This window comes from Ranitomeya imitator, chromosome 3, assembly GCF_032444005.1.
Source record: "Ranitomeya imitator isolate aRanImi1 chromosome 3, aRanImi1.pri, whole genome shotgun sequence".
Classification (NCBI taxonomy): domain Eukaryota; kingdom Metazoa; phylum Chordata; class Amphibia; order Anura; family Dendrobatidae; genus Ranitomeya; species Ranitomeya imitator.
Genome location: NC_091284.1, coordinates 323,600,371 through 323,626,428, shown reverse-complemented (window position 1 = coordinate 323,626,428; position 26,058 = coordinate 323,600,371). Strand labels below are relative to the sequence as shown.

Sequence of the window (26,058 nt, the reverse complement as noted above, 5' to 3'; positions counted from 1 at the left end):
ATTCTGTTATCGAACTCCCTCCTGTGGTCATGAATGGTACTGCTGCGAGTTCTGTCCATGGACTCCCTCTGGTGGCTGTGAGTGGAGCTGCTGCTTCTGAGGTTCCTTCCACAGGTGACATAGGTTATTCTTTGGCTGGCTGCTCTATTTAACTCCACTCAGATCGTTACTCCATGCCAGCTGTCAATGTTCTTGTACTGGTTCAGTTCGCTCTTGGATCTTTCTGGTGACCTGTCTACTCCAGCAGAAGCTAAGTCCCTGCTAGTTAATTATTTGTTCATTGTTTCCTTGTCCAGCTGGCTATCATGATTTTTCCTAGCTAGCTGGAAGCTCTGGGTTGCAGAGTGGCACCTCCGCACCGTGAGTCGGTGCGGAGGTCTTTTTGCACACTCTGCGTGGTCTTTTTGTAGTTTTTTGTGCTGACCGCAAAGATACCTTTCCTATCCTCAGTCTGTTTAGTAAGTCCTCCCTTTGCTGAAACCTGTTTCATTTCTGTGTTTGTGACTTTCATCTTAACTCACAGTCAATATTTGTGGGGGGCTGCCTTTTCCTTTGGGGAATTTCTCTGAGGCAAGGTAGGCTTAATTTTCTATCTTTAGGGCTAGTTAGCTCTTAGGCTGTGAAGTGGCGTCTAGGTCGTGTTAGGTACGCTCCACGGCTATTTCTAGTTGTGTGATAGGATTAGGGGTTGCGGTCAGCAGAGCTCCCACTTCCCAGAGCTTGTCCTGTGTGAGTTTAACCATCAGGTCGTTCCGGGTGCTCCTAACCACCAGGTCCATAACACCTCCCCCACACACTCAGCTCTGCTCTCCTCCCCCACACACACACTCAGCTCTGCTCTCCTCCCCCACACACACTCAGCTCTGCCCTCCTCCCCCACACACACTCAGTCCTGCTCTCCTCCCCCACACACTGAGCTCTTCTCCTCCCCCCACACACACACTCAGCTCTGCTCTCCTCCATCCCACACACTAAGCTCTGCTCTTCTCCCCCCCACACACACACTGAGCTCTACTCTCCTCCACCCCACACTTAGCTCTGCTCTCCTCCACCCCACACACTCAGCTCTGCTCTCTTCCCTCACACACACTCAGCTCTCACACACACACACTCAGCTCTACTCTCCTCCCCCCACACACACTCAGCTCTGCTCTCCTCCCCCCACACACACTCAGCTCTGCTCTCCTCCCCGAAACACTCAGCTCTTCACCTCCCCCACACACACTCAGCTATTTCCTCCATCCCAAACACTCAGCTCTGCTCTTCTCCCCCACAAACACTCAGCTTTGCTCTCCTTGCCCCCACATAAACACTCAGCTCTTCTTTCCTCCACACACGCTCAGTTCTGCTCTCCTCCATCCCACACACTCAGCTCTGCTCTCCTCCACCCCACAGCTCTGCTCTCCTCCCCCACACACACTCAGCTCTGACCTCCCCACCACACACACACTCAGCTCTGCTCTCCTCCACCCCACACACTCAGATTTGCTCTCCTCCCCCACACACACTCAGCTCTGCTCTTCTCCCCCCCACACACACACACTAAGCTCTGCTTTCCTCCCCCACACACACACTAAGCTCTGCTCTCCTCCCCCACACACACTCAGCTCAGCTCTCCTTCCCCCCACACACTCAACTCTGTTCTCCTCCCCCCCACACACACAGCTCTGCTCTTCTCCCTCACGCACACACACTCAGCTCTGTTCTCCTCCCCCACACACACTCAGCTCTGCTCTCCTCCCTCACACACACCCAGCTCTGCTCTCCTCCCCCTCAAACACACACTCAGCTCTTCTCTTCTACCCCACACACAATCAGCTCTGCTCTCCTCCCCTCACACACACTCAGCTCTGCTGTCCTCCCCACAACCTCAGCTCTTCTCCTCCCCCCACACAAACACTCAGCTCTGCTCTCCTCCATCCCACACACTCAGCTCTTCTCTTCTCCCCCACACACACTGAGCTCTGCTCTCCTCCACCCCACACTCAGCTCTGCTCTCCTCCACCCCACACACTCAGCTCTGCTCTCTACTGCACACACACTCAGCTCTGCTCTCCTCCCCCATACACTCAGCTCTGCTCTACTCCCCCACAAACTCAGCTCTGCTCTCCTCCCACACACACACACTCATCTCTGCTCTACTCCCCCACAAACTCAGCTCTGCTCTCCTCCCCCCACACACACACAGCTCTGCTCTCCTCCCCCACACACACAGCTCTGCTCTCCTTCCCAACACACGCTCAGCTCTGCTCTCCTCCACCACACACGCTCAGCTCTGGTCTCCTCCCCCACACACACTCAGCTCTGGCCTCCCCCCCCAAACACACTCAGCTCTGCTCTCTTCCCCCCCCCACACACACTCAGCTCTGCTCTCCTCCCCCACACACACTCAGCTCTGCTCTCCTCCCCCCACACACACTCAGCTCTACTCTCCTCCCCCACACACAATCAGCTCTGCTCTCCTCCTCCACACACACACACACACTCAGCTTTGCTCTCCTCCATCTCACACACTCAGCTCTGCTCTTTTCCATCCCACACACTCAGCTCTGCTCTCCTCCCCCAAACACACTTAGCTCTGCTCTCCTCCCCCACACACACTCAGCTCTGCTCTTTTCCATCCCACACACTCAGCTCTGCTCTCCTTCCCCACACACACTTAGCTCTGCTCTCCTCCCCCCACACACACTCAACTCTGCTCTCCTCCCTCACACACTCAGCTCTTCTCCTCCACCCCACACACACTCAGCTCTGCTCTCCTACATCCCACACTCAGCTCTGCTCTTCTCCCCCACACACACTCAGCACTGCTCTCCTCCACCCCACACAGCTCTGCTCTCCTCCCCCACACACACCCAGCTCTGATCTCCCCCCCACACACACACACACACTCAGCCCTGCTCTCCTCCCCCACACACACTCAGCTGTGCTATCCTCCCCCCCCACACACACTCAGCTCTGCTCTTCTCCCTCAAACACTCAGCTGTTCACCTCCCCAACGCACACTCATCTCTGTCTCCTCCATCCCACACACTCAGCTCTACTCTTCTCCCCCACACACACACTCAGCTTTGCTCTCCCCCCCACAGCTCTGCTCTACTTCCCCACACACATTCAGCTCTGATCTCCCCCCCACACACTCTGATTTGCTCTCCTCCCCCACACAAACTCAGCTCTGCTCTCCTCCCCCCACACACACACTAAGCTCTGCTTTCCTCCCCCCCACACACACTAAGCTCTGCTCTCCTCCCCCACCCACACTCAGCTCTGCTCTCCTTCCCCCCACACACACTCAGCTCTGCTCTCTACCGCATACACACTCAGCTCTGCGCTCCTCCCCCACATACAGAGCTCTGCTCTCCTCCCCCACACACACTCGGCTCTGCTCTCCTCCCCCACACACAGCTCTGCTCTTCTCCCCTCAACACACACTCAGCTCTGCTCTCCACCCCCCACACACACTCAGCTCTGCTCTCCTCCCCCACACACTCAGCTCTTCTCCTCCCCCACACACACACTCAGCTCTGCTCTCCTCCATCCCACACACTCAGCTCTGCTCTTCTCCCCCACACACAGCTCTTCTCTCCTCCCCCACACACACTCAGCTCTGATCTCCCCCACACACACACTCAGCTCTGCTCTCCTCCACCCGACACAGGCACTAAGCTCTGCTCTCCTCCCCCACACACAGCTCTGCTCTCCTCCCCCCCACACACGCACTAAGCTCTGCTCTCCTCCCCCCCACACACAGCTCTGCTCTCCTTCCCCCACACACACTCAGCTCTGCTCTCTACCGCACACACACTCAGCTCTGCTCCCCTCCCCCCACACAGAGCTCTGCTCTCCTCCCCCACACTCAGCTCCGCTCTACTCCCCCACAAACTCAGCTCTGCTCTCCTCCCCCCCACACGCACAGCTCTGCTCTCCTCCACCCCATACACTCAGCTTTGCTCTCCTCCCCCACACACAGCTGTGCTCTCCTTCCACACACACGCTCAGCTCTGCTCTCCTCCACCACACACAATCAGCTTTGGTCTCCTCGCCCACACACACACACACACTCAGCTCTGGTCTCCCCCCCCACACACTCAGCTCTGGTTTCCTTCCCCCCACACAAACTCAGCTCCGCTCTCCTCCCCCCATACACACACTCAGCTCTGCTCTCATCCCCCACACGCACTCAGCTCTGCTCTCACCCCCCACACACACTCGGCCCTGCTATTCTCCCCCACACACACTTAGCTCTGCTCTTCTCCCCCACACACTCAGCTCTGCTCTCCTCCCCCACAAACACACACTCAGCTCTCTCCTCCCCTACACACACACTCGGCTCTGCTCTCCTCCAACACACACACTCAGCTCTGCTCTCCTCCATCCCACACACTCAGCTCTGCTCTCCATACCACACACTGACAGCTCTGTTATCCTCCCCCAACACACACACACTCGGCCCTGCTCTCCTCCCCACATACACACACTCAGCTCTGCTCTCCCCCCCACACACACTCAGCTCTGCTCTCCTCCCCCACACACACACTCAGCTTTGCTCTCCTCCCCCACACACACACTCAGCTTTGCTCTCCTCCCCCCACACACACTCAGCTCTGCTCTCCTCCCCCACACACACTCAGCTTTGCTCTCCTCCCCCACACACACATTCAGCTTTGCTCTCCTCCACCACACACACTCAGCTCTGGTTTCCTTCCCCCCCCCACACACACACTCAGCTCCGCTCTCCTCCCCCCATACACACACTCAGCTCTGCTCTCATCCCCCACACACACTCAGCTCTGCTCTCATCCCCCACACACACTCAGCTCTCTCCTCCCCTACACACACACTCGGCTCTGCTCTCCTCCAACACACACACTCAGCTCTGCTCTCCTCCATCCCACACACTCAGCTCTGCTCTCCATACCACACACTGACAGCTCTGTTATCCTCCCCCAACACACACACTCGGCTCTGCTCTCCTCCCCACATACACACACTCAGCTCTGCTCTCCCCCCCACACACACTCAGCTCTGCTCTCCTCCCCCACACACACACTCAGCTTTGCTCTCCTCCCCCACACACACACTCAGCTTTGCTCTCCTCCCCCCACACACACTCAGCTCTGCTCTCCTCCCCCACACACACTCAGCTTTGCTCTCCTCCCCCACACACACACTCAGCTTTGCTCTCCTCCACCACACACACTCAGCTCTGGTTTCCTTCCCCCCCCACACACACTCAGCTCCGCTCTCCTCCCCCCATACACACACTCAGCTCTGCTCTCATCCCCCACACACACTCAGCTCTGCTCTCATCCCCCACACACACTCGGCTCTGCTCTTCTCCCCCACACACACTGAGCTCTGCTCTTCTCCCCCACACACTGAGCTCTGCTCTCCTCCCCCACAAACACACACTCAGCTCTCTCCTCCCCTACACACACACTCGGCTCTGCTCTCCTCCAACACACACACTCAGCTCTGCTCTCCTCCATCCCACACACTCAGCTCTGCTCTCCATACCACACACTGACAGCTGTTATCCTCCCCCCAACACACACACACTCGGCTCTGCTCTCCTCCCCACATACACACACTCAGCTCTGCTCTCCCCCACACACACACTCAGCTCTGCTCTCCTCCCCCACACACACACTCAGCTTTGCTCTCCTCCCCCACACACACACTCAGCTTTGCTCTCCTCCCCCCACACACACTCAGCTCTGCTCTCCTTCCCCACACACACTCAGCTTTGCTCTCCTCCCTCACACACACACTCAGCTTTGCTCTCCTCCACCACACACACTCAGCTCTGCTCTCCTCCCCCACACACACTCAGCTCTGCTCTCTTCCCCCCACACACAGCTCTGCTCTCCTTCCCCCCCCACACACAGCTCTGCTCTCCTTCCCCCCCCCCCACACACAGCTCTGCTCTCCTCCCCCCACACACAGTCAGGTCTGCTCTCCTCCCCCACACACACTCAGATCTGCTCTCCTCCCCCGCTCACACACTCAGCTCTGCTCTCCTCCCCCACACACACACTCAGCACTGCTCTCCTCCCCCACACACAAACACACTCAGCTTTGCTCTCCTCCCCCACACACACACTCAGCTTTGCTCTCCTTCCTCCACACACACTCAGCTCTGCTCTCCTCCCCCACACACACACACTCATCTTTGCTCTCCCCCCCCCCACACACTCAGCTCTGCTATCCTCCCCCACACACACACTCATCTTTGCTCTCCTCCCCCCACACACAGTCAGGTCTGCTCTCCCCCACACACACACTCAGCTCTGCTCTACTCTCCCACACACACTCAGCTCTGTTCACCTACCTTACACACTCAGCTCTGCTCTCCTCCCTCACACACTCAGCCCTGCTTTCCTCCCTCACACACACTCAGCACTGCTCTCCTCCCCCACACACACACTCATCTCTGCTCTCCTCCCTCATACACTCTCAGCTCTGCTCTTCTCCCCCCACACACAGTGCTGCTCTCCTACCCACACACACACAGCTCTGCTCACCTCCCCCACACACACAGCTCTGCTCTCTTCCCCCACCACAGTCAGGTCTGCTCTCCTCCCCCACACACACTCAGCTATGCTCTCTTCCCCCCCACACACACTCAGCTCTGCTCTCCTCCCACACACACACTGAGATTTGCTCTCCTCCCCCACACACACACTCAGCTCTGCTGTCCTCCTCCACACACACACACTACTAAGCATACTTCTCTCCTCCTGAATCCACCATACTGTTATGTTAGCTCTGCTCCCCCCCCCCCCCACACACACTGTCAGTTCTGCTCTCCTCCCTATCCCACCACACTGTCGGTTCTGCTTTCCTACCCAGTCTGTGATGTGAGAATAGGGCATTTCTTCCCTGATGTTTGAGATGAATGCAAAGTAGTTTTTGTAATGTTCCATCTCTTGCTGGATGTTTGTGTTTTGCGTCTCTTTTTGTTTGCACCATTTTCATTTTTTTGTGCCTTTTTTAAAGTCATTTCTGTATTCCTCTGTTATTTTTTTACACTTTACCACTTTGTGCGTGGCTTGTAGGTAGAGATGAGCGGTGTTCGAGTCGAACTGTTCGCCAATTTCAAATTCGAGCTGTTTTGGGCGGTGTTCGAGTCGTTCGTCGAACCCGAACAATTTGCTTAAAATTCGGCTGTTCGAGTTTCTGTTCGATAACTGTTTGTTCACCAAAAGCCTAGCTTGATTAAAACTGTTTATCATTGTTAATAGACTGTTTCAGTGTATAGTGGGTGGGTGGGGCGGGGGATAGATCTGTGCTGAAATAATGCCGATCTCCATTTTTTTTCTTTCCCGCATTTACAGTGGGGCGGTGCAGTCTCTCAGTCTATCAGCAGTGTGCACACACACACAGCAATGTGCATGTGATGCACACAAGCACATTGGCTGTGTATGTCCCATGTCCTCCTTGCCCTATAAGAACCAGCCATTTGCCCGGTCGCCACCATTTCCTCACTGCTGCAGCTTAGTGTTAGGGTACCGTCACACTAAGCGACGCTGCAGCGATACCGACAACGATGTCGATCGCTGCAGCGTCGCTGTTTGGTCGCTGGAGAGCTGTCAGACAGACAGCTCTCCAGCGACCAACGATCCCGAGGTCCCCGGTAACCAGGGTAAACATCGGGTTATTAAGCGCAGGGACGCGCTTAGTAACCCGATGTTTACCATGGTTACCAGCGTAAACGTTAAAAAAACAAACACTACATACTTACCTTCCGCTGTCTGTCCTCCGGCGCTGTGCTTTCCTCTGCACTGTCAGCGCCGGTCAGCCGGAAAGCACAGCGGTGACGTCACCGCTGTGCTTTCTGGCTGGCCGGCGCTGACACAGGATGCAGGAGGAGTGCAGAGAAGCAGAGCGCCAGGGACAGAGCTGAAGGTAAGTATGTAGTGTTTGTTTTTTTAACGTTTACGTTGGTAACCAGGGTAAACATCGGGTTACTAAGCGCAGCCCTGCGCTTAGTAACCCAATGTTTACCCTGGTTACCAGTGAAGACATCGCTGGATCAGCGTCACACACGCCGATCCAGCGATGTAAGCGGGAGATCCAGCGACGAAATAAAGTTCTGGACTTTCCTCAGCGACCAACGATCTCCCAGCAGGGGCCTGATCGTTGTTCGCTGTCACACATAACGATTTCCTTAACGATATCGTTGCTACGTCACAAAAAGCAACGATATCGTTAACGATATCGTTATGTGTGACGGTACCTTTAGACGGCACCACTGCTGCTGTGGGTGCTATACAGACTAAGAGTGTTTTTTGGAGCGAATTGTCAGAGAGATAGGTTTAGGGAGTCGGGACTAGTTGTAATATCAGCCCTTTTCAGGGTAGGGTACAGCAGTTCATAGCACTGTTTGCCAGGCAGGTCTGTGCCAGTGCTGTGCAAGTGTTTGTCACAGCATTTGGTGTAATCTAGCTCAGCCAATCCTTTTGGGCTAGTAGCATTGTCTGATAGTCATCTGAGTAGCCCGCCTGTGAAGCTAGCTACACCGCCTGTGTATCTCAATTATTACTGCATCTAACCCAGTTAATAGTTTTGGGCCTAGAAGCAGTGTCTGCACGTCAGCAGAGTAGCCCGCCTGTGAAACAAACTATACCGCCTGTGTATCTCAATTTTCACTGCATCTAATCCAGTTATTAGTTTTGGGCCTAGTACCACAGTTTGGCCACTCAGTTCTGCTCGGTTTTCATCTGTCGGTTGTTGTGCCAACTGTTGCGTGTTGCGGAACCACTCAGCGCCCAGAGTGTGTTGTGCAGTTGTATGTATGTGTGGTGGGTTCCATGTGGGATGCATCAGCCCACAGGCTGCACCCCTGGGCAGAGGGGACAAGATATTCCCCTTCTGTCCTCCCCCACCTTTGTAATTCCCACAGTAAATATCGGCAGGCTCCGGCCCCCTGCGGCTATTGTAATGTATGTCTGGCCTGCCGCTTTTCTATTGGCCCGCCCTCTGTAACTGTGTGATATAATCTTCAAGCAGAAGATTGATAACATCAGAGACAGTTTTGGTCAACAACCCCCAGAGCCCTTCCTCCCGACTTCCCAGCCCTCCACCTCCAAAACCAACTTCTCCACCATTACAGAAGATCGACTCTCCACTCTACTCTCAAGATCACATCTCACCACCTGTGCACTTGACCCGATCCCATCCCACTTCAATCCCAAACCTCACCACAGTCTTCATCCCAACCCTAATCCATCTCTTCAACCTATCACTAACAACTGGTGTTTTCCCCTCCAGCTTTAAACATGCCTCCATCACACCTATCTTCAAAAAGCCCTCTCTTGACCCATCCTCTGTATCTAGCTATCGCCCTATATCACTTCTCCCCTATGCCTCCAAGCTACTGGAACAACACGTCTACCTTGAACTGTCCTCCCATCTCTCTTCTTGCTCCCTCTTCAACCGTTTACAATCTGCCTTCCGGTCACACCACTCCACTGAAACTGCCCTTACTAAGGTCACCAATGACCTCTTAACCGCCAAGAGCAAGCAACACTACTCTGTCCTCCTCCTCCTGGACCTGTCGGCTGCCTTTGACACAGTGGACCATTCCCTATTATTACAGACCCTCTCATCCCTTGGCATCACAGACTTGGCCCTATCCTGGATCTCATCTTACCTAACAGACCGGACATTCAGCGTCTCCCACTCACACACCACCTCCTCACCTCGCCCCCTATCTGTCGGAATCCCACAAGGTTCAGTCCTAGGGCCCCTGCTCTTCTCCATTTACACCTTTGGCCTGGGACAGCTCATAGAATCTCATGGCTTTCAGTATCATCTCTATGCTGATGACACACAGATCTACATCTCTGGACCAGATATCACCTCCCTACTAACCAGAATCCCTCAATGTCTGTCCACTATTTCATCCTTCTTCTCCGCTAGATTTCTGAAACTTAACATGGACAAAAGAGAATTCATCATCTTTCCCCTATCTCACGTGACCCCCCCCCCAATGAACCTATCCATTACAGTAAATGGCTGCCCACTCTCCCCAGTCCCAGAAGCTCGCTGCCTCGGGGTAATCCTTGACACTGATCTCTCCTTCAAACCACATATCCAAGCCCTTTCCACTTCCTGCTGACTTCAACTCAAAAATATTTCACAAATCCGTTCATTCCTCAACCAAGAATCTGCAAAAACCCTAGTCCATGCCCTCATCATCTCTCACCTTGACTACTGCAACCTCCTGCTCTGTGGCCTCCCCTTGAACACTCTCGCACCCCTCCAATCTATTCTAAACTCTGCTGCCCGATTAATCCACCTGTCCCCCCGCTATTCCCCAGCTTCTCCCCTCTGTAAATCCCTTCACTAACCATGATATACAAAGCCATCTACAACCTGTCTCCTTCATACATCTGTGACCTCGTCTCCCGGTACTTTCCTGCACGCAACCTCCGATCCTCACAAGATCTCCTTCTCTATTCCCCTTTTATCTCCTCTTCCCACAATCGCAAACAAGATTCCTCTCGCGCATCACCCCTACTCTGGAACTCTCTAGCACAACATATCAGACTCTCACCTACCATCGAAACCTTCAAAAAGAGCCTGAAGACCCACCTCTTCCGACAAGCCTATAACCTGCAGTAACCACCGATCGACCAAACCGCTGCATGACCAGCTCTACCCTCGCCTACTGTATTCTCACCCATCCCTTGTAGACTGTGAGCCTTCGCGGGCAGGGTCCTCTCTCCTCCTGTACCAGTTATGACTTGTATTGTTTAAGATTATTGTACTTGTTTTTATTATGTATACCCCTCCTTACATGTAAAGCGCCATGGAATAAATGGCGCTGTAACAATAAAAAATAATAATAATAATATATTGTGTGTCCTGTGAATAAAGTGTTGTCAGACTGGAAATACGTGGAGAAGCAGTGAGATTTTATATCCGCCCATGTAATCAAGGAATTAAAGCCAGCATTCTTCATTCAGACTCCAGCCAAAGAAGAGTGGACCTCCTGAAACACAGGGTGGTACTGAAAAAGGTACCCCAGTTTGGTAGACCCCGTTACACTGGTGGCAGACAGCGGGATATGATACCCCTTCTACAGGAGGAGAGGAATGAATGGAAAGCAACTACCAGAAGTTAAAGAGGACTACATTAAAATAGCTGGTGGAAGCCCGAGGGTTAATCGCCAGCAACAAAACAAAAGCGGATTTGATAGCAGCCATCATGGAACACGACAGTGCAGCTCCCCCCAATGTGAAAGTGGAGGAGACTGAATTCCAGAGGGAGGTAAATAGCAGACTGGCGTTCTATGGCCCAAACCCTGCAGTAGAGATCATACGAGAGGTGATGGCTGGTGTGCGTACTGATCTGAAGGAAAAGATGGCCGAGCGGACCAGGATAGAGCTAGCCAAGATGGAGATGGCAGAGCGGGCCAAAGTGGAGCTGGCCAAGATGGCAGAGCAGAGAGAGGAGAGTCAGCGAGCAGGGGGAGCTCTGGCCTCCGACCAGGTACCTTCAACAGTAAGCCACAAAAGGATCAAGTATAATGCCTTCCGACAGTTGGGGGAGGCAAAGGAAGACATTGATGGCTTTCTGCAGGACTTTGAGCGGCAGTGTGCCCTTCATCAAGTGAAGCCAGAGGAACGGGTTCAGATTCTGGCCAGCAAGCTGACAGGCCGGGCAGCGGACGCCTATCGCACGGTACCAAATGAGGACTGTATGGACTATGAGCGGATCAAAGAAGTGATCTTGGCCCGGTATGCGCTGACACCAGAGGCATACCACCAAAAGTTCCGCGGACTTATAAAACGAGTAACCGATACCCACGCTGAATGGGCCTGTAAATTACAGCGGTCACTGCTACAGTGGGTACAAGGGAGCCAAGCAACCACTAAGGAGTACGTCCTCCAGCTCGTCTTGTTAGAACGATTCTTTAATGGACTAACCCCCGAGACACAGGAATGGCTTCGGGACAGGCGGCCAACAACTCTTGAGGAAGCCGCTCGTCTGGCCGATGAACATCATGATGCCAGGAGGCCTCAGTTGTCCGGATCAAAGATGGTCCGCCCATGGACCTGGAGGGCCCTAAACCACCGAAGATTGTAGGGGGACCAGCTAGAAACCCGGCCTACCTACCACAGTTCCCCTGGGGCACGATGCTACACCTGCCGTCAGCAGGGCCACCTGCAAAGACAATGTCCCAACCGGACTCAGTATACCCAGTGGCCAAAAGCAGGAACATCTACCTTCAGCCGGGCCACTGTACACTGCTACCAAGGCGAAGCTGACCCGACATTGGGGGCTACGACTAACCAAAAGGTGGAAGAGATGGAGGAAGTGCTCCATGAAGTAGACCCCGTGCAGGCAGCCCGGGCAGATAATCGACAACAGCATCGACAGGTTGTGTGGGTTAATGGGAAACGTATGCAGGGACTAAGAGATTCAGGGGCAACTTTGTCCCTTGCGAAGCCTCATCTCGTCCAGGACCAAAGGAAGATGGACCGGACAATTGCAGTCCGTGTAGCCAGGGGGAGCCATACATCGACTGCCCACTGCCAGGATTCACCTGAACTGGGGAGTCGGGATGGCCTTGTTGAGGTCGGCTTGATGGAGGATTTGCCCGCAGACGTCTTGCTGGGAAATGACTTGGGGCCCATGTTGTCTGCCTTTTCGGTTGCCCCTCTGGCTGAGACATATCCTGTGACCACCCGGAGACAAGCTTGAGCTGCGGAGGCGGAATCACACTCAGAGGAGGCCCAGGTAAGGCATCCCAGCCCTACACATATTCCCATAGCCAGACACATTTCTTGGGCCACCGCATATGAATTTAAGAGGGAGTTACTTGAGGATCCTTCATTGGAGGGATATCGTGGGAAGGCACAGGAGGGGAGAGGGGTACTGGAAGGGGAACAGTTTGTATGGAAGCAGGGACTCCTCTACCGGATCACAGAGCAGCACCACACAGGGACGAGCACCACTATAAAACGACAGCTGGTAGTTCCCAAGAAGTATAGGCAGGAGTTACTGCGAATATCTCTTGACATACCCTTGGCCCGGCACTTCGGCGTCAGTCGCACCAGGCATCGTCTGACACAAAACTTCTTTTGGCCGGGGGTAACCTATGATGTTCGTCAGTACTGCCAGACCTGTGACAGTTGCCAGCGCATTGGCAAGAGGGGAGTTCGATGCAAGGCCAAATTACGCCCCCTCCCCATTGTGGAGGAACCATTTAGCCGAGTAGCGGTCGATCTGATAGGGCCCTTAGCCAAACCCAATCCATCAGTGACGAAGGAACTTTTGGGTCCGAAACACGTGTCGGTGTGCACAGCTTGATATATTTGGCGGTCCTGGAGATATTTTCCCCTCAGCTTTGTATAGTAAGTAATACTGAATCATATACATATTGAGCATTGTCCCATGTAGAGAGTGTACGGTATACCTGGCATACCATTTTCTTCTTGTTATACACACAGCACTTTGGTCAATATTGTTTACATGTGAGCTTGTCACGTATGAATTATCCTTTTTATATATATAAAATAGCACTATGCACTTTCTTACTTTTTCATGCGATTTTTTTATACGGTATTTAGTTTACACTTTGCACTTTTTGGCCAGTAATTCCTGTATGTGAACTCTACATACAACATATATAGAGGAAGTCATCTCTGTATTATTAGCACTAAGCACTTTCTGGACATACATTTACATTTGCTTGGAGAGTATATATACATTTTTTAGATCCATTCCAATTTTATATAAATATTGTTTTTTACGTATATGATCTCAGCTTTTATACTTTTAAGCTTTCTGGGGTATCCAGTTTATATATTTATATAGATTTTTGACCTGCCTAATGTACTTATATGTTTTTATGTGCACAGAAGTAAATACATATACATAGTATTTTAATTCTTTAATTTTACTGATTTTTTTGCTGTTGCTACACATAAATAAAAGTAATTTATTCAAATATTCCCTGTCATCATTTTTCTCCTTGGTCTGATCCAGATTCGGTGAATGTTCCCATCAGTGAAAAGGTATATATTGACAGTGGTAGATTATGCCACACAGTATCCAGAGGCGGTTGCGTTACCTAACATACTGGCAGAGACGGTGGCAGCTGCCCTGCTCCAGGTTTTCTCATGGGTTGGATTTCCCCGGGAGATTCTCGGACCAGGGTACCGAGTTTATAGCAGAGGTGACCAACCAGCTGTGGAAGCTGTGCGGCATAAAGTCCGTTAGAAGCACCCCATACCACCCGCAAACCAATGGGTTGTGTGAATGCTTTAACGGGACGTTAAAACAACTCATTGGGACTTTTACCAGGACCTACAGGGACTGGGAGAAATTCTTGCCTCACCTCCTGTTTGCCTATCGGGAGGTGCCCCGAGAATCCACGGGGTTCTCCCGGTTTGAACTGGTATACAGGAGACGGGTAAGGAGACCCCTAGACTTAGTGCTAGAACACTGGGAAGGGGAAGGCATCATAGAAGGGGTACCTATTGTACCCTATGTGCTGGAATTCCGGGACCGCCTACAGGAGCTGACCCAGGCTGTACATGGGAACATGGTGGCCCAGCGGCGCCAGCGCGTAAGGTACGATCGGTGGGCCAGAGAGCGCACCTTCGAAATAGGACAGAAGGTTCTGGTGTTAGAGCCCACCAGGCAGAACAAGTTCCAAGCTGCATGGCAGGGGCCCTGTTGTGAATTCTGTTGTCGGGCTCCCTCCTGTGGTCATGAATGGTACTTCAGCTGGTTCTGTCCATGGACTTCCTCTGGTGGGTGTTTCTGAGTTTCACAGGTGACGAGGTTAATTCGTTAGCTGCTGCTCTATTTAACTCCACTTAGATCTTTGCTCCATGCCACCTGTCAATGTTTCAGTATTGGTCTAGTTCACTCCTGGATCGTTCTTGTGACCTGTCTTCCCATCAGAAGCTAAGTTCCAGCTTGTATTTCTTGGGTTTGCTATTTTTCTGTCCAGCTTGCTATTTAATTTGTTGTCTTGCTTGCTGGAAGCTCTGGGACGCAGAGGGAGCGTGGTCTTTTTGTAGGTTTTTGTGCTGACCGCAAAGTAACCTTTCCTATCCTCGGTCTGTTCAATAAGTCGGGCCTCACTTTGCTAAATCTATTTCATCTCTGTGTTTGTATTTTCATCTTTACTCACCGTCATTATATGTGGGGGGCTGCCTTTTCCTTTGGGGAATTTCTCTGAGGCAAGGTAGGCTTTATTTTTCTATCTTCAGGGTTAGCTAGTTTCTTAGGCTGTGCCGAGTTGCATAGGGAGCGTTAGGCGCAATCCACGGCTATTTCTAGTGTGTTTGATAGGTTTAGGGATTGCGGTCAGCAGAGTTCCCACATCCCAGAGCTCGTCCTTATTATCAGTAACTATCAGGTCATTCCGTGTGCTCTTAACCACCAGGTCCATTATTGTCCTGACCACCAGGTCATAACAGGGCCCTACCAGGTAGTGGGGAAAATAGCCGACACAACCTATAATGTCGCCGATTGTGACGACCCCAGGGTTATCCGCATGTTCCACGTGAATATGCTGAAGCCCTACCGGGAGCGCCCTGAAGAGGTAGTGGCCATCTGTGCACCTGAAGAAGAGGATTTAGCCGGACTTCCCTTGCCGGATGTCTTAGGGGAAAGGACTCAGTCTAAAACATGGGACCAGGTACACTTGGGTGAAGACCTAGGCCCCCGGGAGAGACAGCAGGCGGAGGAGTTGTTGAGGCAGCGACAGAGGATGTTTTCGGGGAAACCAGGGTACACTTGCCTGGCACAATACAAGGTTGAGACCCAGGATCAGACCCCCTTGCGACAACCCCCCTTCCGCATCCCTGAGTCTGTACGAGAAGGGATGCGACAAGAGATACAAGAGATGTTGCGTTTAGGGGTCATTGAAGAGACAGATAGTCCCTGGGCATCCCCCGTAGTGTTAGTGCCCAAGAAGGATGGGACTACACGGTTTTGTGTAGACTATTGTAAGCTCAATGAGAAAACAGTGACGGATGCATATCCCATGCCGCGTGTGGATGAGTTGTTAGACCGGCTGGCGGGGGCAAAGTATTTGACCACCATCGATCTATGCAAAAGCTACTGGCAGATTCCCCTTAGTACTGACGCTATTCCCAAGTTGGCATTTGTCACCCTGTTTGGCTTATTCCAGTTTCGAGTTATGCCATTCGGGATGAAGACTGCCCCCGTGACCTTCCAGAGGCTGGCTGACCGACTTCTGGATGGTCTCCAGGACTATGCTTGTGCCTACCTGGACGACATCGCCATCTACAGCGCGACATGGGAAGACCATCTAAATCACCTAGAGACAGTATTGGACAGGATCCACAAGGCCGGAATCACCCTGAACCCAAACAAGTGTCACGTGGGCAAAGCAGAGGTTCAGTATTTAGGGCATTGGGTGGGAAGTGGTAAACAAAGACCAGATCCAGCCAAGATTGAGGCCATAGCCAAATGGCCCACCCCACGCATTAAAACCCAAATCATGGTGTTTCTAGGGACAGCGGGGTATTACAGGAAATTCGTTCCCAATTACAGCAGCGTAGCCAAGCCCCTCACTGATCTGACCCATAAGAACCAACCCCGCCAGGTAACCTGGACCCCAGAGTGTGAGGAAGCCTTCCGCCAGCTAAAGGAAGCCCTCACCAATACCCCTGTATTGGCCGCACCCGATCTAACTAAACGTTTCCTTGTTCACACAGACGCTTCTATGTTTGGATTGGGGGCAGTACTGAGCCAAGTCGGGCTGGACGGCCAAGAACACCCGGTAGCTTACCTGAGTCGGAAACTACTGCCCCGTGAAGTAAGCTTTGCGGCCATCACATAGTGCCTGGCGGTAGTACGGGCACTCAAAAAGTTGCAACCATATTTGTATGGACAACAGTTTTCCCTCCTAAAGGACCATAATCCCCTAGTCTGGCTTAATCGGGTCTCCGGAGACAACGCCAGATTACTGCAGTGGAGTTTAGCCCTACAACCTCTGGAGTTCACCATCCACTACAGACCCGGCAAACAAAATGGTAACGCCAATGGACTAAGTCGACAAACAGAACTTGTACCAACCCCATAAACTTCGGTCATCCCCAAACCAATCCGTTAAGGATCAGAGTGTGTATGCCGATCGCGGCGCTGAAAAGGGGAGCCATGTTGCGGAACCACGCAGCGCCCAGAGTGTGTTGTGCAGTTGTATGTGTGTGTGGTGGGTTCCATGTGGGATGCATCAGCCCACAGGCTGCGCCCCTGGGCAGAGGGGACAAGATATTCCCCTTCTGTCCTCGCCCCACCTTTGTAATTTCCACAGTAAATATCGGCAGGCTCCGGCCCCCTGCGGCTATTGTAATTCATGTCTGGCCTGCCGCTTTTCAATTGGCCCGCTCTATGTAACTGTGTGATATATTGTGTGTCCTGTGAATAAAGTGTTGTCAGACTGGAAATACGTAGAGAAGCAGTGAGATTTTATATGCGCCCATGTAATCAATGAATTCCAGCCAGCGTCCTTCATTCAGACTCAAGCCAAAGAAGAGTGGACCTCCTGAAACACGGGGTGGTACTGAAAAAGGTACCCCAGCTTGGTAGACCCCGTTACACCAACAACTACAGATACAGTGTTGCCAATTAGTTAAGCACTAAAATGAATGGAAAAAGGCCTGCTGCTTGTGGAAAGGGGAATAGGCGTGTTGGAAAGGGAAAAAAAGGTTGTGTCCATGGGGTAGGTGGTAAAGCAACAGTAACATCTGCAGAATAAAGACCATCTTCCAGCCAAAGTAAGATGTCTACTTCTTTTCGTGGACAATCTGATATGATCCCTTTCTTACGACCATCGCTACAAGCATCGCCAAAAAATTCCAGATGAGGCACAAAAACAACAGGTGCTTGAACAGATATCAAGTGCTCATTCAAGTGGGCTCTCCTCCATGTCAACTTCAACATCACAACTACTCCAGTCCTCAGAGTTGTCACCCCAATCGCACTTGCTTCCTCACAGCTCCCAAGTCTCCAGCTGCCCGTCTGAACATGGGGTAACACACATGGTTGTGTCTGTAGACCTGTTTACGCATACTATAGCCTGGGAATCAGAGGTCTGCTCCAGAGCTTCTGTGAATCCAGACGAGGAAATGTTCTGCACTGATGCCCAGAATCTTTGTGAGTCGGATCCAGGCCCAGATGAAGAAGGTTCTGAGCATAATGTAGACCCTCGTTCCCAAACTGTAACTCCTGTTGGTGGAGACAATGAGGAAGATGATGAGGAGACTGAGATACCTGATTGGAACGAAAACTTGACTTTTCGGTCGGGGCAGGAAGAGGTTGGCTCTGAGGACGACGGGTGTGAGAACACACAGAATGATGATGACGAGGTTGTAGACCCCACTTACTGTCAACCCCCAGTCCGCCAGTCTATGAGGTCAGCAGAGGAGGTGGAGGCGGATGCTAGAGACGAGTCTGACGACGAGGTAATGGTGCGCCTTCTTGGACAGAGACTGAGTACTGGAAGCACGTCAACAACTGCATCCTCAACCCCAACTGTGCCTCAGACCAGAAGTCGTGGTGGCTCTTCAGGTCGCACGGGCTCTAAGCCTTGCATAGCCTGGGCATTTTTTGACATCGCAAAAGATGACCCAACTCATGTTGTCTGTAAGATTTGTCAAAAAAATCTCAGTAGAGGCCAAAAAATCACTAGCTTGAGTACTTGATGCATGAACCGTCACATGGATATGAGGCATAAGTTGCAGTGGGAAGCTCACTGTGCTACAATGTGGCCTAGTGGGCCGGGTCAACCACCGTCTGCCCCATCAAGTGCATCCGTGTCCTCTTCATCCTCTGTAACTGTGAGGACAGCAGTCGCACATGGTTTTGGATGCAGACCTTCCACCTCTTTACCCGCAACAGTCAGTGTGATTGGCAGGTCATCAGGACATCTGCAAGTGGAAACACTTGCTGCTGTTGAGCGCTCTCCGACATCAACACCACATTTTGATCAAGGCAACATAACATCTCCGCCTGCACCTTCCTCACAGACCAGCCGTTTGCCGGGGACACCCTACTCAACTCCGTCTATGCACGGCAGCCAGCCCTCAGATGTGGACAAGTAAAAGACCATTTCCTCCTAGCCATGACAAAGCTAAGAGGTTGAATTTCTCCATCTGCAAGCTGCTGGCTACAGAAATACTGCCTTTCCACCTGGTGGACACAGAGGGTTTTCGAGACCTTATTTCCGTAGTAGTGCCCCAGTACCAGATGCCCAGTCGCCACTACTTCTGTCACGATCAGCTGCGGCCGCAGATGTGGCCCAGCCCATAGACGCCCCCAAGCCGACCAATCTCAGAAGGCGTAGGGCGTGTGTCCCCCGGGGACGAAATATGGACCCTTTAAACCGCAGAGCGGGACCCGGCCTACCCGAACTAGGGGAGGGCAGAGGCCGGGGTTCTGTGGCAGCTGAGCATGTGGACAAGGAAAGAGACACGTAGGACGTGATTACACCAATACTTCAGGTATAGAGAAAGTAAACTTTACTAAAGTAAAGCCACACAGTACATAAACAAAACATGACGATGTCAGGCTCCCAATTCCACACCTCAGAAGGGTACCACCCAGTGGACCCCAAGGCACCAACGGATCACCGAGGCACAGATAGGCGGGACATCAGGACCCAGGCAGGACATCAGGGTACACGAGGACATCAAGGTACAGGCAAGACATCAGGATACAAAGAGAACATCAGGACATCTGGACTCAGGAAAGACCTCAGGACATCAGGACACAGGCAGGCAGCCCAGGTCATCAGCTGGGACACTGGCGTGGCAGCCCAGGAAATCAGGTTACATCAGGGAACAGACAGGATATCAAGACATCAAGGTCCATGAGGTCATCAAGATACAGGCAGGACATCAGGGTACAGAAAGGACATCAGGAAATCTGGACCCAGGGTCACCGGCAGACATCAGACAGGAGTCGTTCGGTTCCGGACATCCGACACGACCTACAGGCACCACCAGAGACATCAGGCTCCAAGCTCCAGACAGTGGTCATAACTGTTATGATGCGGTGGTTTAGGAGCAACATGGAACGAGCTCTGAAGGAAGTGGTAACTGTACTGACCGCAGTCCCTAAGCTCAACACAACACTAGAAGTAGCCGTGGAATGCTCCTAACTCTCCCTAGGCATCTCGACACAGCCTAAGAGCTAACTACCCCTAAAGATAGAAGCAGGAAAACTATCTTGCCTCAGAGAAAATCCCCAAAGGATAGATTAGCCCCCCACAAATAATAACTGTGAGTGGAGAGGGAAAAGACAAACACAGAATGAAACCAGGATGAGCACAGGAGGCCAGTCTAGCTTGATAGATAGGACAGGATGGAATACTGTGCAGTCAGTATAAAACACTACAAAAATCCACGCAGAGTTTACAAAAAATCTCCACACCTGACTAAAGGTGTGGAGGGTAAATCTGCTTCCCAGAGCTTCCAGCAAGACAGAATTAATTCATACTGATAAGCTGGACAAACATAGAAAGCACTGAACGGATAAGTCCACAATCTGTGAACAGAACAGAGCAAGCAAGAACTTAGCTTTGCTGAACTGGTCAGGAAAACAGGGAAATCCAAAGAGATGTGAATCCAACCAGAAACCATTTACAAGTGGCACTGGCTGAAGGAACAGCCAGGCCTAAATAGCCGAGCAGAAGAGACGATAAGTGGAGGCAGCTGATGACAGCTAACTCCAAGGAGCAGCCATACCACTTGAAACCACAAGAGGGAGCCCAAGAGCAGAACTCACAAAAGTGCCACTTACAACCACCGGAGGGAGCCCAAGAGCAGAATTCACAACACATAACGTTCCAGACTGCGGTCGTCAGGCTCCGGGCATCGGGGAAGGAACTCAAGCATGATGGTGCAAACACTGCCGTACTGGACATGAGCCAGACGGGGTTAACACCGCATGGTAGTCAGAGCACAGAGTAGTAGATGCTCAGCAGAAACACCGGTTTCAAGAGACTCAAAGTCACTAGGAGTGAGGCTCCAGATGCAGAGGGATTCCAGGAACATAATCACAGCAGACACAGTTCAGACAGGTTCAGGTACAGGATCAAGGATTTGGGCCTGGATATACCACCTCCAGCACAGGCGCCAGAACAGGACAAAACAGGAATCAAGGCAAGGACTTTGGAACCAAAACAGACAGGAGAGGTGCAGGAACAGAAACACACGTAGCAAAATTCAGGAGCTTTGTGAGTGTAGCTCAGGCCCCGCCCATAGGGCAGGGGAGCTTTATATATGAGCTGCCCCTCAGCAATTTGCTGGGGACAGCATTTGAAGTACACACCCTCAGGCTGTGTTCACACGTTGCGGTTTTTTCGCGGTTTTTCCCGATAAAAACGCTATAAAACCGCCAAAAAAACGCATACAATAAGCATCCCATCATTTAGAATGAATTCCGCATGTTTTGTGCACATGATGCGTTTTTTTCCGCGAAAAAAACGCATCGCGTCAAAAAACGCAGCATGTTCATTAATTTTCCGTTTTTTTTGCGGATTTCCCACTCCAAAATGCATTGGGAAGTGTCCGTAAAAATCCGCGTCAAAAAGCGTCAAAAACGCATCAAAACCGCGGCAAAATCGCGGCAAAAACGCATGCGGTTTTCTTGCGGATTTCTTGCAGAAAATGTCCGGAATTCTCAGGAATTTTCTGCAAGAAATCCTGAACGTGTGTACATAGCCTTACCCTGATAAAAGCAGGGGAGGTGTGGCCGCGCACGCCCTAAGCACATACAGAAACCATTACAGCACACACAGTGCAGGATCTAAGGCTCAGGGCACCTGGCAGAGACTGCATGCACTGAGCCACGTGGAAAGTCATGCACCAGCCGCAAATGACCTCACAACCCGTGGACAGCTTCACAGCAGCAAGCAGGGACTGCACATGAGGAAGGTATGCAGCAGGGCAAATACCTAAATGCCCATGTACGACTGCGCAGCAGAGCAGGGAACTGAGAAGGCTCCATTAAGGTAACAGCCATCAGTATCCCAGCTTAAATTAGGGGGAAAAGAGTAAAGGGTTAAAGCAAACATGAATTGTCATGCCGAAAACCAGAGACAGACAGAACGGCATGACAACTTCTCAAAGAAAGCTGTGCCTGCGCTACACCAGCATGTCGCACACATCACCGCTTCCTTGAGAAACTCTGTGTGTGACAGGTTGCATTTCACCACAGACACTTGGACGAGTAGACATGGACAGGGGCGTTACATGTTGGTGACACTGGGTTACTATGGCGACATCAGGAGAAGGGGCTGCTGTCCAAGTCTTGCCATCGCCACGAGTTGCTCGTCGATCCTCTGTATCTAGAAGTTCCTCCACTGCTTCTGCCTCCTCAACCTCCTCTCGGTCCTCCACCTGCACCCAAAGCCTGTCTGGTAATGCCACCCGCGTTGTAACTGCGCAGAAGGGCTCAATGGCATCAGGCAGTGTTTACATTGAAATGTCTGGGAAATGTGAGTCACACAGCTGAGGAGTTGTGGTCAGCTCTGGAGACCGAGTTCCATCAATGGTTGTCTCCACTCAACCTGCAGCCAGGGAAGGCTGTGTGCGACAATGCTGCAAACCTGGGTGCGGCCCTTCGCCGGGGCAATGTCACACATGTGCCTTGTATGGCTCACATTTTGAACCTGGTTGTCCAGCAATTTTTATCCCACTATCCCGGACTAGATGGGCTTCTGCAGAGGGCACGGTCGCTGTGTGCTCACTTCCGCCATTCGCATCCCGCAGCTCGACGACTTGCATCTCTACAGAAGTCGTTGGGCCTGCCAGTTCACCGGCTGAAATGCGATGTGCCCACACGGTGGAATTCAACTCTGCACATGTTGCAGCGACTGTGGCAGCACCGACGAGCCCTGGTGCAATACGTTATGACGTATAGCCTGGGCCAACGAGATCAAGAGGTGGGGCAAATCACGCTGCAGGAGTGGTCTCAGATCAGGGACCTATGCACCCTTCTCCACAGTTTTGAAATAGCGACGAAGATGTTTAGTGCTGACGATGCCATTATCAGCATGACCATTCCGGTGATTTACATGCTGGAGCACACCTTACACAGTGTTCGGAGTCAGGTGGTGGAATAAGAGGAGGAGGAGGAACAGGAGGAGTCGTATGCGGAAGGGATCATATCTCCAAGGTCAAGAAGGTTGGCAGCACCAAGACGGCTGGCATTGGAGGCTGGGGGAGAGGGATTACCGAGGCGCATGGTAGCAGCCAAACTGTTGAGGAAGGTGCAGGAGGCGAGGAAGAAGTGGAGGACGAACTGGCGATGGGCATGGAAGACTCATCAGATGAGGGAGACCTTGATCAAATTTCTCTTGTGCGAGGTTGGGGGGAGAGGGCAGACGAAGGAAGCATGATTCTCACCTCGCCACCACCAAGACAACAAGGATGTGGTCCTCCTGGATGCGCAAGACACATGAGTGCCTTCTTGCTGCACTACCTGCAACATGACCCTCGGATTGTCAGAATCCAAAGTAATCCCGACTACTGGGTTGCCACACTCTTAGATCCCCGATACAAAAGCAAATTTGGCGAAATAATTTTTGTAAAAAATGGAGACTCTTTTATTTAGTCCCCTTGCTCAGTTTTACATGACGTTGCCATCATCAATTCCAGGTGGGTGGGGTCGTCTGCAGAGTTGTTTCCTCATACTATGGCCTGGGATTCAGAGGTCTGCTCCAAAGCTTCAGTGTCTGCTAGTCAGCAGAGTAGCCTAGCCTCCCACCGCCTGTTTACCTAAGTACTATTTTTAACGGCATCTAGCCCAGGAAATCCTTTTGGGCCTAGTAGAATTTGGTGCAACTCAGCAGCGTACCCCACCCATGACGCAAGCTACACCGCCTGTTTACCTAAGTACTATTTTTTAACGGCATTTGGCCCAGGAAATCCTTTTGGGCCTAGTAGCAATTACTGCTACTCAGCAGAGTACCCCACCCATGAAGCAAGCTACACCGCCTTCTTACTTTCTCAATCTAACCCCTCGGCTCTGGGGTGTCCACTCTCCCTCCAGCTCTCTCCTTCTCACAGGTGGACTACCGCGTGTTTTCACACTGTGGCGAATCTTTTGGGCCCAGGCATAAGAAGTCGTCGAGGTAATGGATAATATGTGCCGCCTTACAAACATCCATGACGACACATTCGAGGAAGCAACTAAACGCCTCAAATAGTGAACAGGATATGGAGCACCCCATAGGCAAACAGCGATCTATGTAGTATGCTCCTTCACAGAAGCAGCCCAATGGGAGGACACTATTCGGAGGCACAGGTATTAACCGGAACGCCCCCTCAATGTCTGTTTTGGCCATTAGGGTGCCCCTTACCAACTTCTTGACCCGCCTGATTGCCTCGTCAAAGGAGGTACAGTACATAGTACTCTACTTGGTTCCGCGTTGATGTTGTTGTTTACTGACCTGCCCCTTGGATATGACAAATGGTGGATTAGTCTGAATGTATTGGGTTAATTTTTTGGCACAACTCCCAGTGGGGGTACCACTACTGTCTTCTAAGGAAAGTGTTCTGAATGGACCCGCCGCCATTCTACCTAAAGATATTTATTTTTTTATTTTTTTTGTCAAGACGTCTGGGTGTTGGCAGAGTGAGTTTAGATATTTACTCCAGCTTTTCTTGATTTTAGAAGGGCATGACATGCCTATATCTGTGTCTCCTCCTCCTTTTACTCCTCCGTCTCTTTTCTTTTCGCATGACTATATGTTGTTATGACTTTTCCATGTGTTTGTTGTGTCTTCTGAGCAGTTTGTCAGCTTTTGGACACCTTTTAAGATGTTTTCTATGTGTTTTCAATGTGTTTGTATGTGTTTGCCTGCCATTGGTTTCAGTGGGGTTCGACAGTGTTCGTCGAACGTTCAACGAACATTTCGTCGAACACGTCCCTGTTCGACGAACCGAATCGAACCCGAACACTAGGGAGGTGGCTCAATACTACTTGTAGGGTTTCCAAATGTTCACCTGATTTTATGGCTTTGTACAGGGTGTGCTGGTGTAAGAAGCATTAAATTCATCAACCCCATACCGACATTGCGAGCTCTCTATTTTTTCCCACTTTCTTCCAAGAGTAATAGCATTTTCTTCCACATAGCCATCACATTAGGCGTGAGTTCTTTAAATGTTTGAATAAATGTAGTTGGCTAATATTTACCGTAAGTTCATAATAACGAACGTTATTATAAGATTCCAAATGGCCCTTGGCAGAAAAAAGGTTCCCCACCCCTGCTTTAAAGTATAAAACTAGACACAGATTGTTCAGCAAAAGTAGTAAAGAAAGTCACCTTTGGTTTTGAAGGCAAAATTGCAGTGCTTGCACACATACGGCCGGTGATCTGTGTGTGTGCGAATATGTTTTTTTAACATGCTTGGCTTCTTGCAACGAATCCCACACTCCTCACACACATACTTTCCCCGGCCACGGCCTCGTACATAAACGTACTCCTCATTTGATTTGTACCTAGAGAAATAGAAGCAAATTAAAAAAAAGTTTAAGAATGAATGTCACTTTTATCTGGCACTTACAGTATCTTAACCCCTTCACCCCAGGGCGATTTTCCGTTATTGTTTTTCCCTTCTACCAAGAGCCATAACTTTTTTAATTTTCCAGCTATATAGCCATAGGAGGTCTTGACTGACACAATTCATTATTCCACATAGTGTACTGGAAAACGGGGGAAGGTTCTAAGTGAGGTGAAATTGCAATTCAATATTTTTTTTTTTATATTTGCCATGTTCATTATATGGTAAAACTGAAATGGTGATATGATTCCACAGGTCAGTATGAGTACGCAGACACCAAACATGTATAGTTTTTTTTTTATTATTTAAGTGGTGAAAAAAATCTGAAATTTGTAAAAAAAAAAAAAAAAGCATTTGTTGCCATTTTCCGAGACCCGTAACATTATCATTTGGATCTGGGGCTGTGTGAGGGCTTACTTTTTGCACAATGAGCAAACATTTTTACTGATACCATTTTGGGGTAGATATGATGTTTTGATTGCCTCTTACT

At 51.2% G+C, this 26,058-nt stretch overlaps 1 protein-coding gene across 5 annotated transcripts in view; it reads right to left on the bottom strand.

Moving 5' to 3' along the window:
* The window catches only part of HIVEP3 (HIVEP zinc finger 3), a 388,571-nt gene that overhangs the window by 46,671 nt on the left and 315,842 nt on the right, over positions 1-26,058 (bottom strand). For all 5 annotated transcript variants that reach the window (XR_011319247.1, XM_069756679.1, XM_069756676.1 and 2 more), the window contains one exon: positions 25,331-25,506. Coding sequence is in view for 4 of the 5 variants with exons in the window: in XM_069756679.1 (XP_069612780.1) it covers positions 25,331-25,506 (176 nt within the window). In the remaining variant the exon portion in view is untranslated. The remainder of the gene's footprint in view (positions 1-25,330; positions 25,507-26,058) is intronic.